The sequence below is a fragment of the Pagrus major genome, chromosome 17, assembly GCF_040436345.1.
Source record: "Pagrus major chromosome 17, Pma_NU_1.0".
NCBI classification, from domain to species: Eukaryota; Metazoa; Chordata; class Actinopteri; order Spariformes; family Sparidae; genus Pagrus; species Pagrus major.
In genome coordinates, this window is record NC_133231.1 from 25934312 (window position 1) to 25951574 (window position 17263).

Below are 17263 nucleotides of genomic sequence, written 5' to 3' on the forward strand. Positions count from 1 at the left end.
ACAGCTACAGTTACCAGTAATGTTTCATATTTTGTCAAAAATAATGCATTATTCATTATTCTTAATGCCTGTTCCTGGGTCAGATCCTGACTTGTCCGGGTTGAAAAATCTGACTTACCAAACCCAGACTGTTTCACCATCGTCATAATCTTACATAGTCAAAATAATCATCAGAGGGTGGTGCTTATACCGCTTTTGTCCACAGGGGCCGCCAGAATCAACAAACAATGAAAGGAGTAATATGTGAGAATTGTTCACCTGTCAGCTGGTTAGCATGCAAACTTCGGTAGATATCTTTGAACACAACACATAAATGTCATAACATCAAAACTGTTATTTCTTCACATTCTGTTGTTAATCATAGTTAATATATTTTAAATATCAACTAAAATGTTCACATATTGCACCTTTAAAGTTCCTTGTTGCAGCTTTAAGTAAAGGATCTGAATACTCCTTCCACCATCCAATTTCTCTGTTTAGACTTTGGAGAAGTAGAGAAGTCATGAACTCATAAATTGTTCAGTCATTTGTCTCTTCAGAAGGAAGTGAAACTATCAACAGAAAAAAATCAGCCACTCAGCAGTGTGTAGAGGACATTGACCTTTCTGTCCCTGTCCCAGTTTGAATGGCAAATAAATGACTTTAAATCTGCCACACAAAGCCAAATGATGCTTATTGTCTCATTTAATACAATGTTTCAAGTTAAAAGGGAAAATTTGTGGCAATCTGAGTGTCAGTTACTGAATAGAAACATGAAAACTCATGCAACTGCTGAAGGAGAAACTCACTGTGACCTCCTGCACAGTTTCCCACATCTGCATGTTGCTGGTTTTTTCGTCCCTCTTACTGTTCATATTTTTTGCTTCAGTTCTCTGGAAGAGCATTACACTCACAGACTAGGATACTTTTTATTTTCACCATCCGCTCAGTCTTTGGTGTTTTATGTCACGCTTCTTCTGGTTGGGACTTTCCTGCTTGCTCATTGCACAATCACACCAGGCCTGTTTTAACTTGCTCATACTCAAAAGATTTACTGTAAATCTGTTCTTTGCTCAGCAAGATTCTTGCCCACTGAGTTGTTGGAGTCTGTTCCTCTGAGGTAACTTTGGATCAACTTCATGTTTCCTGTAAATTTTCTGCACTTGTTGCATAAGTTTTAATTCTAAAAAGATGACTAATAAAAAACGAAACTCAATCTTAAATGAAAACACTGATCTGATGTTCCTCTAAATTAAATTGGTGTTCACATACTGGTGCGTAAAGCCTCTGTGTCTCTTGGCAATGTTTAATGTCCAACTGTGGTGAAAGAAGACTGTTGGTTCTGCTGACACTGACAGAAAAAACTGCCCCCCATAAATGTAAACAGTGCCATCGAGGCCACAATAAAAGTACAATGTTATCTCATAATGAGAACATCATTAATGGATTATTACTAGATTTTGATCATGACTTTAGCTGAATCACTGTTGCATTAGAGAAAACTTCCCCTAATACATAAGAGTTACGTAACCAGACACTGTCCAGCCAGCCAGCAGGGGAAGTGTCTGAATTTGTGTGTTTGAATAGGTACAGTTTAATGATATTTATGTCACGTTACATAGAGAGAAGAGGGTTGAAAAGTGTGTTTCACCATAAGATTTGAAGTTATTTGCAGCATGAATTCAAAGAAAACTGAAAACTTTGCAGGCAAAATTATAATAATATATTATTTGTTTATAGAGCGCTTATCAGACCGAGGTACAAAGTGCTTTACATGGATAAAATCAAATCAAGTAGACCACAAAGATAGATTTTATTAGGATTATAATAAACGATAAACAACAACGTATTAAAGCCAATGAAATAAGCATGCTAATCAGATAAAATCAGGAAATACTTTCCCTTAAAAGTACTTTTTTAGATGTGATTTTAAAAAAGACACTGACTCGACCCACCTTATCACCTTGGACAGGTCAAATTTGATATTGAAGTTGAGTGCAGCCAAAGATGTGAGGATTACCTTGTACACAGTGATGTCTAAATCAGGAAGTAGCTGACTTCCATCATGTCATATTATTTGACAAATGCAACACATTCTACAAACTATAAACAATAATTTGTGCTTTTCCCCTTCTCAATATTACTTTAAACAGCTCCCTCCAGCATCACTGATTTGCTTTTGGGGGAAATGGGACTTTTATTTTGAAACCAATTTGAATGGCCTTGTGGGAAGTAACATTTTTTGCTGCTGCCAGATGAACTGCTGCTGGCAGAGGGACCAGACTGAATACATTACAGCACTGAATCATCAACAGGTGAGTTCTCATGTGTTCTTATGAGAACTTTATAAGGTGAAAACATGTTGAATAAGCTCTGAACTGGGTGTTGTGGATAATTTTGAATAGTAAAGTTTGTACTATGTTGTATTGTTTCTGTTGTCTGTGTGAGTGAGGTGAGTTTTGAGATATCTGAAAAAGTGGTTTAGAGGAAAACTAAAGAAAATGCAGCATTTTCTAAGATACTGAAGATTACCTGAAAAGAAAACTAAACAACCCATTCAGATGAAGAAACTTTGTTTTGTTTTGTTTTTTGTCTTTGCAAAAGTTTCAATAGATTCAAATTATAATAAATTTTAACATAATAAAAGTATACCATATGACTATATGATAAATATTTAAATAAATGCAATGCGCTGTATGTAAAGCACCTCCTGAAACTGAAACAAACAGTGCTTTTACTTTGGCAGCTCAAGCCACTGCAGCATATTTTAGGACAATAAGTTTAATCTCGCTTCCTTAAAGCAAAACCACGGCTGTAATACATCTGCATATTTGGATTTGATAGGGTTGTTGGTCGATACCAGTGACTCTGTTTGCTTTACTTTACTGAGACTTCAACACATTCAAACACTGACCTGTTCAACCCTCAAACACAGACGCACGCAAAACAAAATGAGCGACTTAAAGGATAAGTTCACCCGAAATATTTTGAAAATATGTCATCATCTACTCAGCCTGTGCCGATTGGAAATCTGGTCAATTTGGGATCTTTGGGCTGCCGTAGACTTGCCCAAGTCCCCATCTACTCAATTGTTTAGGAGAATGTTACAATGCTGTTTTGCTGCTGAATTTACAGTTTTGGGTGAACTTATCCTTTAAGAGCTTCAACCAAAAGTCAAAAAGCACCATAATTCAAGGGGACAGACTTGGAGAAGAGGAGGCACACCAATCTCTACCGAAAAAAAAAGAAAGAAATCAAAGTCCGCCGTTTTATGTTTCAGGTGTGTGAGCTGGACAGTGAAAATGCCCAAACCTGTCACCAAAACCAAAGGAGTGACAGTCATCTCTGTGGCAGCTGACAGTACGAGCATGTTTCCACCACTGAGCCGGATCCTGAAGGCTGTTTGCTTCAGTCCATCGCGTTGCTCGGTGTACCAGGGGCTGATGGACACGAACATCGTTCCAGCTCTTGGGGTGAGAGGAATTAAAATGAACGTATGCAAATACAACTTTAAATGTTAAGATGTTGAGATAGGAATGTTTTGAATCTTTTACAGACTATACAGATCATGGTGGGCCTGTTCAACATTGGACTTGGGCCAGGACGAACAAGCACAATTTCTGGGGATTTGGCCAGTTTGGGAGCTGCTTACTGGCTGGGTGCTGTGGTAAAACTATGCTATCGTGCTTATATGACCATGAGACCATATTACTCTAATATCTCTTGTTTAATAGCTGTTATGTGACATTACAGTTGTGTATCCATCACATGTCCACATAGATTCTAATAACAATGTGAGAGGATTCCCTTGTTGAGGGACACAAGAGAACAAAAACAGTTCTTGGTAATATTTATTTAAACAAATAAAGTTTCTTCTTCATTGTCGCTGATATGAGCTGTCTGCTTTCATCATCAGTTCATTGTAACTGGAATCATGTCCATTGTGGCCGGACAGTTCCCTTCTTCCTCCTTGGTAAGTCAAGTAAACCAAACTCCGTTGACTAATTAAAGGGCATTAACACTGCACTGTAAATATGATGACGTGTTTTCTGTTTTTGGGACTTTTAATTGACGACCTCTTTCCTCTCAGGTGGGCTTCACTGTGTTTATGAACATTTCTGGAGCCATCTTTGCCATCACCGCCGTTGCGCTGTATTTTATAGACCTGTCAAACGCCTCTCTCCTCTGGATGTGTGACCAGAGCCGGAACGATGCTGACTATTATGAGGACAACTGCATAAATGTGGCGCTCTATGCCCAGGTAAGTTTGCTCAAGTTAAACTGGAAAATGCAGTTAGACAGCGGTGGAAGAAGTATTCTAGCCCTTACTTAAACATGTTACATGGAATATAGAGTAGTTATGAATCAGTCCCATACGCCTCTATATGAAGATTACCTTTTTGCGTATGTTTATTATAGTTTTTCTTAACACCTGTCACTATGTTGGAGTTCTACTTATCCAGGTCAGATAGGTAATAAATTAAATTACTTTTTGTGGATGAGTGCTGAGGATGAATTGAGGAGGAAAGAAGCATCTCTGTGCAGCACAAAAACAAAGTTTACACCCTTGTCATCTTTATTTCCACAGGATCCACTTCCTTTTAAGTATTAACACCATACTGTGAAAATATTCTATTACAAGTAAAAGTCATGCATTGAAATGTAACTGTATGATTCAGGAAAATGTACTTAAAGTATTAAAAGTGAGTGTACGCATTGCAGAAAACTACTTTGAAAGTACTTACTGTTTGCGAGCTTCTCTGCACTGAATTGTAAGAGTCAACATGAGTTAGAATAATACTTTAATGTTTCTTTTTTAATTGAATTTTTCATCCATCAGACTTTGCTGACTTCCATGGACACCACGATGATCGCCATGGCTGCTATTCAGCTCGCCGTCAGTATTAGGGTTGCTTATCTGGGCATCAAGGCGTTGACCAGTGGGATGACAAAGGAAGAGGTATGAGCCAAGAAGACAGTGCAAACATGTATTAGAGGGCAGTGAAGTTTTCAGGAAGTTCAAGTTAAATATTACAAGCAGTAAAACAATAGCAGTAGGAAGAACAGGAATAGACGTTGTAGTAGGGATAAAACAAGTAGCAGCTGCATTTCATGCAATATTTAATACTTGTAGAGTTCTCAAGTTTATCCTGTTTTTGCTTTTATATGAAGTTAACCTTTTTCTGTGCAAACAGGGTTGCAAAGATGTTGAAGGCCAGCGGCCACAGTTGAAGGAAGTCCTCCTGATGAATCCTGGTGCTTAAAATCATTTCAGCATGACTATCAATAGGCTGCACATCATTGTAATACTTGTGCTTTTACATACAGTACACTTGCAGGAAGTGATTAAAAAAAAGACACTAGCATTTTTTTTTGCCAATCTTCGTGTTTTTTCTACCTGCTGATGAATTGATCTTTTGAAATAAACTCGTTTGAATAAAACATTTAAAATGGTGAAAGGTGTCCAATGAATGAGTTTTAGGTTGTGATATTTTACTGTTGAAGTTGAGTGTATTTTCACTTCTATTTTATATAACTATTTATTATGAAAATTCAGCATTTCTTTTTCAATAGCTTAGTAATAAGATTCGGCATTGGTTTGGAGTCACTGGGTCGCATGACATGGAAGCTATTGAAAAGAAATGCTGAATTTTCACAATAAATACTCATATAGAATAAAAGAAGCAGTACAACCCATTAAAAGAGGTGTGGCCTATGTGGCCTTTGTAGTAATACAATTCGGCATTGGTTTGGAGTCACTGGGTCACATGATATGGAAGCTATTGAAAAGAAATGCTGAATTTTCATAATAAATATTCATATAAAAGAGAAGAAGCAGTCAAATTTAATAAAAAACAGGTGTGTCTTATTCGTCCCATTTAGTAGAACAATTCGGCATTGGTTTGGAGTCACTGGGTCACATGACATGGAAGCTATTGTGAAAAAAAACCTCATTGTCTTCTAAAAATATGTTTGCAAAATAATACATAACACATTACCAATCAAAATAAGTGTGCTACATGAAATCAGTTCATTTTTTTTTATCATAATTTCCACTAATATCATCAAGTCAGCATGAAGAAACAATGTTTTCGTGTAAATCAAACAAACAATAGGGTAATTTATTGATGGTCCCTAAATCAGCCTCCAGCGCAGGGCGAGGTTCTGGGAAGCAGCTAAACGTCATCCTGCTGCCAACACTGGGTGAACCTGGGTAAGAGGCGCCGCTGGGTGTTTCCTGAGTGAATGTCTGTCCAATATCTAACCTTAAAATATACGAGGGAAGTATACTTTTACTTTTGAATGGACACAGACGATTGTAAAACTAACTGAATTTGGATTGCAGGTCAGTAACTTATAATATATACTTACATTGTTATGTATATACTCAAGTAAAGGATCTAGCTAATTCTTCGGCCACTGCTAGTTATCATTTTTTGTGCAAAAGGAGTTTTAAGAGTTAAATTTGGTGATGACGCTTTTATTTTGAAGAAATCAAACAGAAAGCAGGAAGTATCAGTTTTTGGAGCTGCTGTCTGAACTCACTGTGACAAACTGACCGTCGCACTTTCAAGTAGTCTTCAGCGACAGACCAGGTGAGTGCTCCACACTAAAAACACACATCTCCTACAGATATTAACAATTAGACAGTCTTGACTGGATGATGTAGTTGTAGCTTATGTGGACCAGGATCAGAACTTTATGTGTGCTCAGCTCCTTTGCATTTAAAATCCTGTTAATGAATTGAACCCTGAATCCTCATTTTTGTGAGAGCTTTTATCACATCCTGTTTTGTGTCAGCTTTAAGATCAGAGGTTGAGAAGAAAAACACAAGAAGTGCAGCGATCCCACATGAGCCTCACCGCTGCGTCACTGTTACTTTTGTTGAAAGAACACCTTATCACAGGTGTCACATACCTCAAATAAGTGCAGGTTGATATAACTGTGAGTCCTCAACTTCCACTTGGTTTTATTTCCACACGATATACAGGATTGTAATGTAATCTAGTTGCAACTAATGATTATTTTCATTACTGACTAATCTGCTGAGTATTTCCTTATTTAATAAAATGCAAGAAAATAGTGAAAGATGTTGTGTTTTATTCTATCTAACAGTCCGGTTGCTTTACATGTTTTTGTGTTCACCTTGAGTCTCTTTGTAGTCATATGTCTGTTTGTAGTTGATTTGAATGCGTGGTCGTTCTCCGTCTCTTTGGAGTTGTTTTGTGTCTGTCTGTGGTTGTTTTGCATCTCTTTATGGTAGTTTTGAGACTCTGTAGTTGTTTTGTTTTCTTTGTAGTCTAAATTTGTGTCTCTTTTAGTTGTTTTACGTGTTTTTGTTGTTGCCTTTCGTAGTAATCTTTCTAGTTGTTTTGTGTCTGTGGTTGTTTTGTGTCTGTTTTCGGTTGTTTTGTGTTTGTTTGAGGTTGTTTTGCATCTATTTTTGGTTGTTTTGAGTCTCTTTGTAGTCATATGTGTCTCTTTCTAGTTGTTTAAATCTGTGTGGTCGTTCGCTGTCTCTTTGCAGTTGTTTTGGGGCTGTTTTTCGTTTCTTTTTGTGGTTGTGACTATGTTTGGAGGTAGGGCTGTGCAATATATACGATATATGTCATTATCATTAGACTATATATCGTCTTAGATAGATTGTTTCATCGTGATATGGCATAAGTAAAGTGATGCAATTTGATGAACTTACCAGACGGTTCTACTTTTTCTAATACTTGCCTTTACCCACCAGTATTTATCAGTAATCTCATTGTGTTCATGTTATTTGGTAAAGTACCAATAGTCATCCCGACAATATTTCGCAATATCAGTATCAATATCAAAGTAGGGCCCATTTGGTCAAAAATATTGTGATACTTGATTTTGTCGCCCAGTCCGAACATTTATAAAGCGTTTTTGAAAAGATTAAAAAATATCGAGGTATATATTATATACCGCAATACGGCCTGAAAATATTGTGATACTATTTTAAGGCCCAGCTGTAGTCGAAAAGTGAACATGTTCTCTGGTTTAAGTTCAGTTTCCAGCTAATTTTTTTTTTCATTATTTATGATTTGTTCATTTTATTCTTACCTTTTAATAAAGTGGTGTGTACTGTATATTCATTTATCTAACCATCTGTCCCAAAATCTCCGTGTCATGTTGCAGGTGTGAGAGATGACTGTAACTGCTTTCAGACACAAGGGAGTGACTGTGGTCACTGTGGCGTCTGACAGTAACAGCATGTTACCACCGCTCTGCCAAATCCTCAAGAGTCTTTGCTACAGTCCAACATGCTGCTCCGTGACAGAGGGGCTGCTGCAGACCAATGTAGTATCAGCGCTTGGGGTGAGAGAAATAGACATTTATGCATCCACATGCAGTATTAAGTGGTTGTTTTAAGAAGTTAAGTTGTTCAAGTGTAAAACAATGATATTCAATTGTTTTTAATCTTTCACAGGCGATAATGATCATGGTGGGCCTGTTCAACATTGGACTTGGGCCAGGACGAATGAGCTACCATCCTGAAGATTTTACTCGTTTGGGAGCTGCGTACTGGCTGGGTGGTGTGGTAAATAATATTGTTGTATTGATATTAGATCCAAAGCATATCTATTTATTATTTTGTTGAACATTGCTGTAGAGTATAATGGCCGGATCAGGACTCTCTCTGATGTTTTTGTAATTCTTTACTTTTTCAAATGCGAGCAGGATTTCATGGCCGTGGGATTTCCTGAGTAATGAAGTCCACTGTTTCTAGAGAATAACATTGCTTTATGAGGAATGATAAATGAAAATATTACTGGTTTTACATGTATTTGTTTCCTTTTATTCTTACAAAAAAATCACAAAATGAGTAAAATATAGTATTGTGCATTTTAATGATTAATGTCACTAAGCTGTCTGCTGTCCTCTCTTCAGTACATCGCAGCAGGAGTCGTGTCTGTTCTTGCCAGCCGGTTCCCCTCTCGTTGCTTGGTAAGTAAAGACTAAAGGCCTTTTCAGACATGCACTTCTTAATGGTAGGCTGATGGCAATGTAACATGTTAGTCTTGTGTCTGAATAAACGCTTCGCAAAGGATTTCTGTATCACAAGTCTTAATTGAATGCTGTCAGATTAACTTAAAGGCTGCTGCAGCAAAAGGTGCAACATATACAGAGAGAGATCAGATGCCTTCTATGACCACTGGAATAAATTCAATATCTAAATCAGCAGCAGCAGCCAATTTTGATTTATTGATGAGATTCTTGACACATTAGATTAACAAGTAAACCCTATTTTTCCCCTTGCAGTCTGGTGGGGAATAAAAACATTAAGCATGTGAGCACATAGGAATTGATCAAGAGTCCTGTTCAACGCTTCCACACTGTCTGATATTATAAAACAGGGAACACATTACTCCTCTAATGACGTTAAAAGGCGAAACTGTGGATTCACAGAGAAAAATCTACTGGGGATGTGAAAGAACAAAAAAAACTTCTTCCTTGTTGTCATGAGATTTTCATCTCCCTCACTGATTCCCACTTCCTCTTGCGGCTCATTACTTAAATGTCCACTCATATTTGAATAAAGCTGTAAGGAAAACGAATGTGAAAGACACTGACTGTATGTCTAAATGACTAAAAAGGTATAATTTTAAGAGATAGATGAAGTTAGAAATGTTATGGATTCTGTACTTTAAAGGATTTAGGACTCAAACATACAGTTTGTCGGAGCACTGTCCAAAGAATAATGGAGTCTCTCCTCTCAGGTGGGCTTCGCTGCGTTTGTGAACATAATTGGATCCATCTTCGCCATTGTTGGCATTGTGATGTATGCCATTGACCTTAGTGAAAGCAATGTTGGCTGGATGTGTGACTGGGGCACTACTGATGGTCCTGACAGATGCAAATTTGTGGCGTACTTTGCCCAGGTAAGTTTGCTTTTAAAGGATAAAGGTGGTTTCATGATATATTTTTCATATTTTCAGTCTCTCAATACTCAACTTTTCTACTCTGTAGCTCCCTCGCCCAATCCCATTGATTCATACTGATGACATAATTCAAGAAACAATGCACAGATAGTTTCTTTTTTTTAAAACAAACAGGCTCAGCAGTTTCTTAAAAACAAAAAACTGGACCTTTGTTAAATATTTTGAGTTGTGTACTTGATCCCAAAAGTCTGGGAATGTTCAAACCCTGAGAAATCTGAAACTTATTCAAGGTAACAGTAAAGGGATGGAGTCAGAGAGCGAGGAAGGAAGTTGGTGAAAGCGGCTAAATTTAACATTAATAAAACTAAAAAATTCATGTCAGATAGATTTTCCTCAGCGATGGTGTGTTCATCGACAGCATCAGGTTACTTTGGATAGGTTTTGGTGACAATTACAAAAAAAAGTATTTAAAAGTTTTTGTTTTTTTCTCAGCCTTACCCTTTAATGTCCAACTTGAAAACACAATCATACCATATATAGCTTTCAGTCTGAAAAATGAAAGTGAATTTGTTCTTTCTGTTTCATTTCTTGTCTTCGTCAGCGTTTGTTGACAGGCATGGATGTCACCTTGATCGTGATGGCTGTTCTCCAGCTGTGTGTCTGCATTAGCTTTGCTGTTCTCGGCATCAAAGCTCTGCGCAACAGGAAGGTCGAGGTCGAGGTATGAATCAAGTTAAAAACACCGCATCAAAGTGATCAAAAAGTGTGTTTTAGTACAATAGTAGAGGTCGTAGTAGGTGGTCAGTAGAAGTTATAACAGCTGGATTACTGTTTAAAGGTTTAGTACGAGATGATTAAGACTATTATGAGGTCTTAAATTGAACAAATTAAAAACATTTAGTCAACTCTGACACAGCAGAATTCACAGCTTTATGATGTTGTTACTTTAAGAAACTTTGTTCTGTGTCAGCAGGGTGACAGAGATGTTGAGATTTACCAGCCCGTGCAGACCGAAGACGTCCTGACCGGTCCTGGTGTTTAAAATCAATCCAAACACAAAACTGTAAGAGCACGAATAACCAACGTGTCTCCATATAATCCTTACATGTATCAGATGAAAATAATCAAAACTGCTTTTTATCACAAAAACTCTTCAATTTTATACTAAAGATTTCAATCTAGAATCACAATGTAGTTTGGCACAATGTGATTGGAAGTGTTATTAATCCTTTTTATATCAGTTAAAGTAAACTTGCTTGAATAAAGACGGGGAGAAGTGGTGGTAGCTGTCATTGTTTTTGTGTTGTTTTTTTTAATTCATGTCAGCATGGATGTCACTGGGTAATAGGAAGTATGAGTGCGATATACAAGAAACAACTGGCACATATTTAACTGTTAAATCAAACCCATAGATGGGGAAGTATCATTGTTGTTGCTGCTAACTGAACAGACAGGCGGTGAACAACCAGTGTGTCGCAGTTAGAGAGAGTGTTTAACCAGGAAGTCATCGAAAAACAAACAAAGTACAAACAAACAATGTGATCTTACGGAGACGGAGCTGGGGGTTATGAATATTAACGGTAATCATGTTTTTAAATCGGAGAAAGTCTGAGAGGTGAGGGATAAAAGGACAATTTAACATTTTTAAATAGATTTTTTCTAACATATTTGAACAGATTCTTTGTTATGTGGGTGACATTCAAAACCTTGATTACGCAGCTGTGTGACAGATATTATTACTTTCCTGGTATCTGATACTGAGGAAATGTTGAGGCAAACACAAGGAAGTATCTCCTTTTTGGGAAACTTCATTTGAAAATATGATAATGCCTAATATGTCAAGTCATGATCATATGCCTAATAAAGTATTTTAATTGCATGATATAAGTTTAATGTAAAGGTAACACTTAATGCAACGTTTGTGTGGGTAGCTGCGTGTACAGTTGTGTCATGTCCTTCATTTCCTCAACCTGTGATGACACTGTTTGTCACTAGGTGGTGTTACATCTCTTAGAGTCACACACATACTTGTACATTACCTGCTGAACTGTGGGTTTTTCCATGTTTTGCCAAGTGCAGTAAGTGTAACTAAGTACATTTATTCAAGTATTGTACTTAAGTGCAATTAAGAGGTACTTGCACTTTACTTGAGTTTTTCCATTTTCCAGTAATTTATACTTCCACTCCACTGCATTTATTGTTGTACTTTTTACTCATTACATTAATTTAATAACTTTAGTTACTAGTTACTTTTTAGATCACATGCTGCATCACAGCCAAATATGTGCATCGTTCGTCCCATAGTAAACAACATATGCATACATGTAATTTACTTTTACTGGAACTTTTGGTACTTAAGTTCATTTAATATCTGATACTTTAATACTTATACTCAATAACTATTTGTTATATTTTAACACAGTATCTTTAGTTTTACTTAAGTATGACCTTTTGGATACTTTATACAACACTGGAAGTTGAACAATGTTATTCTATCCCCAAGCTTGACTTTATGCAATATACAGTAAATACTGGCTTGTTTAATAATGATGATCCCTGAATCCCTGAAAATGAATATAATAAATATAGATGCAGCATTTGTGACAACTAAATACAAAAGCTTTGATGTATTTCTGTTTTACAGATATCTTTTCACTTTTTCAGCCTTTAAACTTCTGTGATAATCTTGTGTAAAATGAGATGAGTGTTGGAGGAGGGTGTGTTGAAATGGACACGGACAAAGCATGAAACATAATGAAAGACAAATGTTTATTTTAGGATTTGAAACAACTCAAAAAGTGTGGGAAAAATAATAGGACACTGGGTCATGGTGTCTTTTTATCCTTGCAATATAAAAGAAAAACAGGTTTTATTTAAACTAACAATTATTATTTGTCTGTTATAGCTGAAAGAAGGGTTGTTAGAGTCTGTCTGTTATCTTTCTTTACGAGTATTTGTATATTTTCTACCCGACGTGCAAAGATTGACAGGACCATGACAAAGCTGAACCATCGGTTTCTGATTGCGCAGGTATTAATGTGGTGAGAAATGTATTTAATTTACAGCTCTGGTGCAAGACTTTACATAAAGTTATTCTAAATGTTATGAATAAATCTGAGGGTACAGTCAGCGGATGACTTGTATTTAAACTGGTGGATTTAGACACAGTATCTACCTGAAAAGTACTGAGCTGTGATCTAAAACAACAACCAACCAGCAACAAGTTATACATCCAAGCATTGTCATTTCATTTCATTTGATTGTTGCTTTGGTTCAGTCAGTCCCGTCGTCTTCTTAAAGATACAATAAAGATACAATCCCTTACTTTCAAGGTTTTAAATCCACATTCTCTCCCACGTAATTCTTGTACTTTTATAGCAGTGTGTGGTTTTAAAATAGCAACACTGAGCTGAGAGGAAAATGTGGGATTCTGGGCAGCAGAAGCTATTTTTTATACAGATTCAGACTTTTTCTTCCAAATATAAGTTTTATTTCTTGAAGCAGGAACGTGACAGATGCACCTGTCCTGCACTCATTCATCCTACAATATTCTGTTCTTATTAAAGCTACCGCAGGTGCCTCGAATGTACTTGTTGATTCATGTTGAATTCCTGTTGCACAATACGGTTACAAACACACAGAGCAGCTTAAAGCAGAGCCACAGGTATGTCTGTGTTGTTCATGTGTTATCAGTCCTGAATGATGAGGTGTAAGACGTCTACGTAACCTGGATTTAAAGGTATAGCAGGATTAGAAGCTAAAATGACTCACAAATTGTTTGACATTGTTTAGTTTGTTTAAAGACAGACGAATACAAGGCAAAGACTACATGTAAATTAACAATGATTTCTGTTTGCACAAGTTGGGTCTGTAAACACAGCAGAAAAGGGCATAAAGCGTCTCTTGCCCCACCCTCATTACAACCACTAAGGTGTACTTGAGCAGGCCCTTAACCCCCAACTAAAAGTTCATGTGAAATTCATGTTTTCACATATGAAATATGATATTCACATGTGATATGTCACACACAATCTTACATATGAACTATACAAATACCTCACATATGAATTAATCATATGAGAAATGCGGTTTATTATTTGATATTGCATGTAAAAGTGTTGTTTTCACGTGAAATATCTGGAAATCCATGATGGTGTCAACTGTAGCATCAACATGATTTTGAAGATGATATTTTAAGATTTTAAAAAAAGTTACATAATGTTGCTTTATGTATATTTTGACGCTGCTACTTTAGTACTTTTACTTAAGTTGGAATATGAATGTAGAACTTTTACTTGTAACAAAGTATTTCTACACCGTGGTTATGCTTTAAAGGATAAGTTCACCTAAAAACTTAAATTTAGGCGTTACCTACAGTACTTAACCTCATGCTGATGGAAAGTCGGGTGAAGTTTCGTCGTCCAACAAAACATTTCTGGAGCTTCACAGCAAAACAGCGTTACAGCATTCTCCTACAAACTGATGTTGATAGGGACTTATTTTAAAATGTAAAATATAACACAAAAATAAACATAAAATGGCTCCATACAGCTTGTCTGGCATATTCCAAGTCTATGGATGTTGAGGGTGTAAATAACATCTTGTCAAATCAATTTGGGATCTCCGGGCTTCAATAGACTTGGATTATGCAGGATTTGCTGTATGGAGCCAGTTAATGTTTTTTATTAGTTGTTTTTTTACATTTCCCAAGTCCCCATCTAGTCCCCATGCTGCAACGCTGTTTTGCTGTTAAGCTCCAGAAATGATTTGTGGACTACAAAACTTCACCTGACTTTCCATCAGCATGAAGGTGAGTAGATAATGCCTGAATTGAAATTTTTGGGTGAACCAGAACAATGTTGTTTAACAGTTGGTGCTCTGGGAACAAACATGTCACCTACAACTCACATTCTCTTTTTTTCGACTCTTTTCTAACCTTTTGGTTTGCTGTGTAATTGGAGAGAAACCAGTCAGACGTTATCTTGCAGAGGTGGAGATGACTGAAGGCTTTGCATATTTTCTGCTGGTGTCAACAGATAAATAAGAGGTATGAAAGGATTTGGAAGACGCCTCAGGTCACACTTTGAAAACAATAGCAGATCTGGCGATGATACCACCCCAAAGCTCTACAGTAGAGAATTCTCTTTGACACAGAGTCATAGCAGTGCCACATAAGCCTGTTGGGTCTTGCCCAGACATCGGTATGTAAGAAGGGGGAGGACAGAGGATCACAGTAACAACAACGGTGAGGAAGGGGGTGCCAAGTGAAAACATGCTGTGAGAGGACAGGGATTACGAGACAAGAAGTTTGTGGCTTTAGCGGGGAATTCTTCATGGTTCTCAGTTTTATCTCATAAGCATTGAAACAAATCAAAAATTTAACCCTGAATTGATTCTTGCCCACAAGAGGGCAGCACAGAAAACTGTAAACACTGACATATTATAACCTAAAGACCAAAACAAAGAGCTGAAACATGCTAAAATGCCCCGTAGATCTCAGGGGAACTACAGAGTTGAGTGGAGCAGCTTCAAGTTCTGCAATTTAAAAAAATATTCAGAAAAATAAACAAATTATTGGCACCATTTAATCCCAATAACGCATTGCAAGGTGGATCATGACTCTGTTTTCTGCTAAAAGCTAAAAGTTACAGCTAACACAAAATCTTAGCTCATTATTATGATGGTATCTAATGTGCTTTCCCTCTAACATATTTTACAATTTAGGAAAGTATCTACAGAAGGGAACTCTTCTCAGATATCTTTGTAAAGCCTTTTACAGTCTTTAGTTTTCTTCATAGTGAGAGGAATCCTGTCTGAGCTGTAATCCAAGGCCAGACACAGGCAGCTGATCTCTTCCACTGGAAACTTTGTAAGATCATAAAATACAACCAATTAAACAATTATGCATGGATAATCTAAGTCAAAAAAACATATTCTAAAGTAAAATACTGTGTATAAACAATCATTACACTGCTAGGTTGCTTAACCGAAGGCTATGAAAGATGACTACGTCTGGCTGCAGCAGCTGAGCCACAAAGAAGTCCTTCAAAAACCATCGGCTCTACGTGGGAACACGCTGGTAGCTGACTAACTTCATTGGGTTTTCTTTGAAGCCTCCTTCACTTCACTTAGCATCAGCAGACTATTTTGTTTGCTCTTGATAGAAACCAGAAATATTTGTTTCCTAATCTTAAAGTAAGCTGCATTCAGAGCCCTGACCAGATGATGCAGACACGTAGCCCCTCCCACGGCCCATCTGACCCGCACCATCTGATTAAAATATGTGACCACTTTTTTTTTTTTAACCATAATGACTGCGTTTTACCATTGAGACTGAATTAAGGCAGAGTGGAGGGTTTCACTTAGGTGATGGGTAGCAGTACTATGTATTCCTGCAAGGCGGGCGAATCTTTTCGTGGCCACGTGATGTTTTTCTGCGTTCCTGAGATCATCTGATGGGGCCGGGCTCAATGCAGGGCTGTGTGGGCAAATCATATTCATGGAGGAGTAATTCTGGTCTGATTAAAAGCATCACTTCACAAATTCAACTGTTTTGTGTCAGCTGCCCCTTTAACCCACCTGGACGGAGACAGAAAGTGGCCTGTAGCAGCTTCTCCATACAGACGGAGAACAGAGCTGAGAGATCACGGCAGAAACTCTTACATATATAATTTGTCTCCAGCTGTACTCCTAGTAGTAGAGGAGTCTTACTTAGATTCACGATACTATAGTTGCATTAATTTCCATAAATATCAATTAAAATCATCATTGGCCCATCGAGAGCATTACTTGATTTTTATGTCTTTATATCTTTTAGCTTTTTTTAATCTGTTGCTTCTTTTGAACGAGACAAACTCCTGGTTTTGGGCATTTTTCTTCATATGGATCTCATCAACTCTGCTATTCCTTCAAGGTCGAGGTCAAGGTCAAGCAGAAAAATCCTGGAAATGCAAAACTTTATCCACTTTTTCCTCCGAATTAGCTCTGGCTCCTGAACCGTTTCCATTCTAACATGTTCTCACTCCCAACTTGTCAAATACAGCAGCTTGGTCAGTGGCCTTCAAGCTTGAAGTGAACTATGAAGCTCTACCTTTAAAGGGCTCTGCAGTCAAGTTAGCAATAACAAATATGTAACTTCCGGTTGGACTTTCAAAATAAAGCTTGCTACAAACACTTGACATGAATTTTGGATTGTTATTAATGTTGTGAAAACGCTGGTTAGGTTTACAAGTTAGGTTTCAGAAAACAACTTGGTTAAGTTTAGGAAAAGATAATATTTGGGGTAAAATAACTATGTTCAGTCATGTTACTTACATAACATAACTTAAAAAAACAAAACAATCTTGACTATTGGGACACAACCACTCTGACCACCCCCAATTTGG

At 37.2% G+C, this 17263-nt stretch overlaps 2 protein-coding genes across 3 annotated transcripts; both read left to right on the forward strand.

Annotated features, from left to right (window-relative positions):
• The first annotated feature begins 2247 nt into the window (after nt 1–2247).
• Nucleotides 2248–5416, forward strand: LOC141012485 (uncharacterized). The gene is made up of 7 exons (XM_073485979.1): nt 2248–2294; nt 3260–3452; nt 3536–3646; nt 3896–3952; nt 4070–4240; nt 4820–4939; nt 5175–5416. The coding sequence occupies exons 2-7, from the start codon at nt 3282–3284 to the stop codon at nt 5241–5243; spliced, it is 699 nt and encodes a 232-aa protein (XP_073342080.1). The 5' UTR covers nt 2248–2294; nt 3260–3281; the 3' UTR covers nt 5244–5416.
• Nucleotides 5417–6195: 779 nt separating this feature from the next.
• LOC141012606 (uncharacterized) lies at nt 6196–11170 on the forward strand. Of its 2 annotated transcripts, none has more exons than XM_073486124.1 (8): nt 6196–6325; nt 6472–6575; nt 8134–8313; nt 8426–8536; nt 8887–8943; nt 9717–9878; nt 10480–10599; nt 10852–11170. In XM_073486124.1, exons 3-8 carry the CDS (start codon nt 8143–8145, stop codon nt 10918–10920), a joined length of 690 nt encoding a protein of 229 aa, XP_073342225.1. In that variant the 5' UTR covers nt 6196–6325; nt 6472–6575; nt 8134–8142; the 3' UTR covers nt 10921–11170. The 2 variants fall into 2 exon arrangements, with proteins under 2 accessions (XP_073342225.1, XP_073342224.1); XM_073486123.1 differs by having other exon boundaries at nt 6216–6325; nt 10849–11170.
• Nucleotides 11171–17263: the final 6093 nt, after the last annotated feature.

Excerpts from the sequence above, each read along its gene's own strand:
- LOC141012606 (XM_073486123.1), top strand. The coding sequence starts at position 8,143 with ATGACTGTAACTGCTTTCAGACACAAGGGAGTGACTGTGGTCACTGTG. Across the intron at positions 8,537-8,886 it reads CGTACTGGCTGGGTGGTGTG|TACATCGCAGCAGGAGTCGT; the intron begins GTAAATAATATT and ends TCCTCTCTTCAG. Across the intron at positions 9,879-10,479 it reads TTGTGGCGTACTTTGCCCAG|CGTTTGTTGACAGGCATGGA; the intron begins GTAAGTTTGCTT and ends TGTCTTCGTCAG.
- LOC141012485 (XM_073485979.1), top strand. The coding sequence starts at position 3,282 with ATGCCCAAACCTGTCACCAAAACCAAAGGAGTGACAGTCATCTCTGTG. Across the intron at positions 3,953-4,069 it reads AGTTCCCTTCTTCCTCCTTG|GTGGGCTTCACTGTGTTTAT; the intron begins GTAAGTCAAGTA and ends CTTTCCTCTCAG. Across the intron at positions 4,940-5,174 it reads GTGGGATGACAAAGGAAGAG|GGTTGCAAAGATGTTGAAGG; the intron begins GTATGAGCCAAG and ends CTGTGCAAACAG.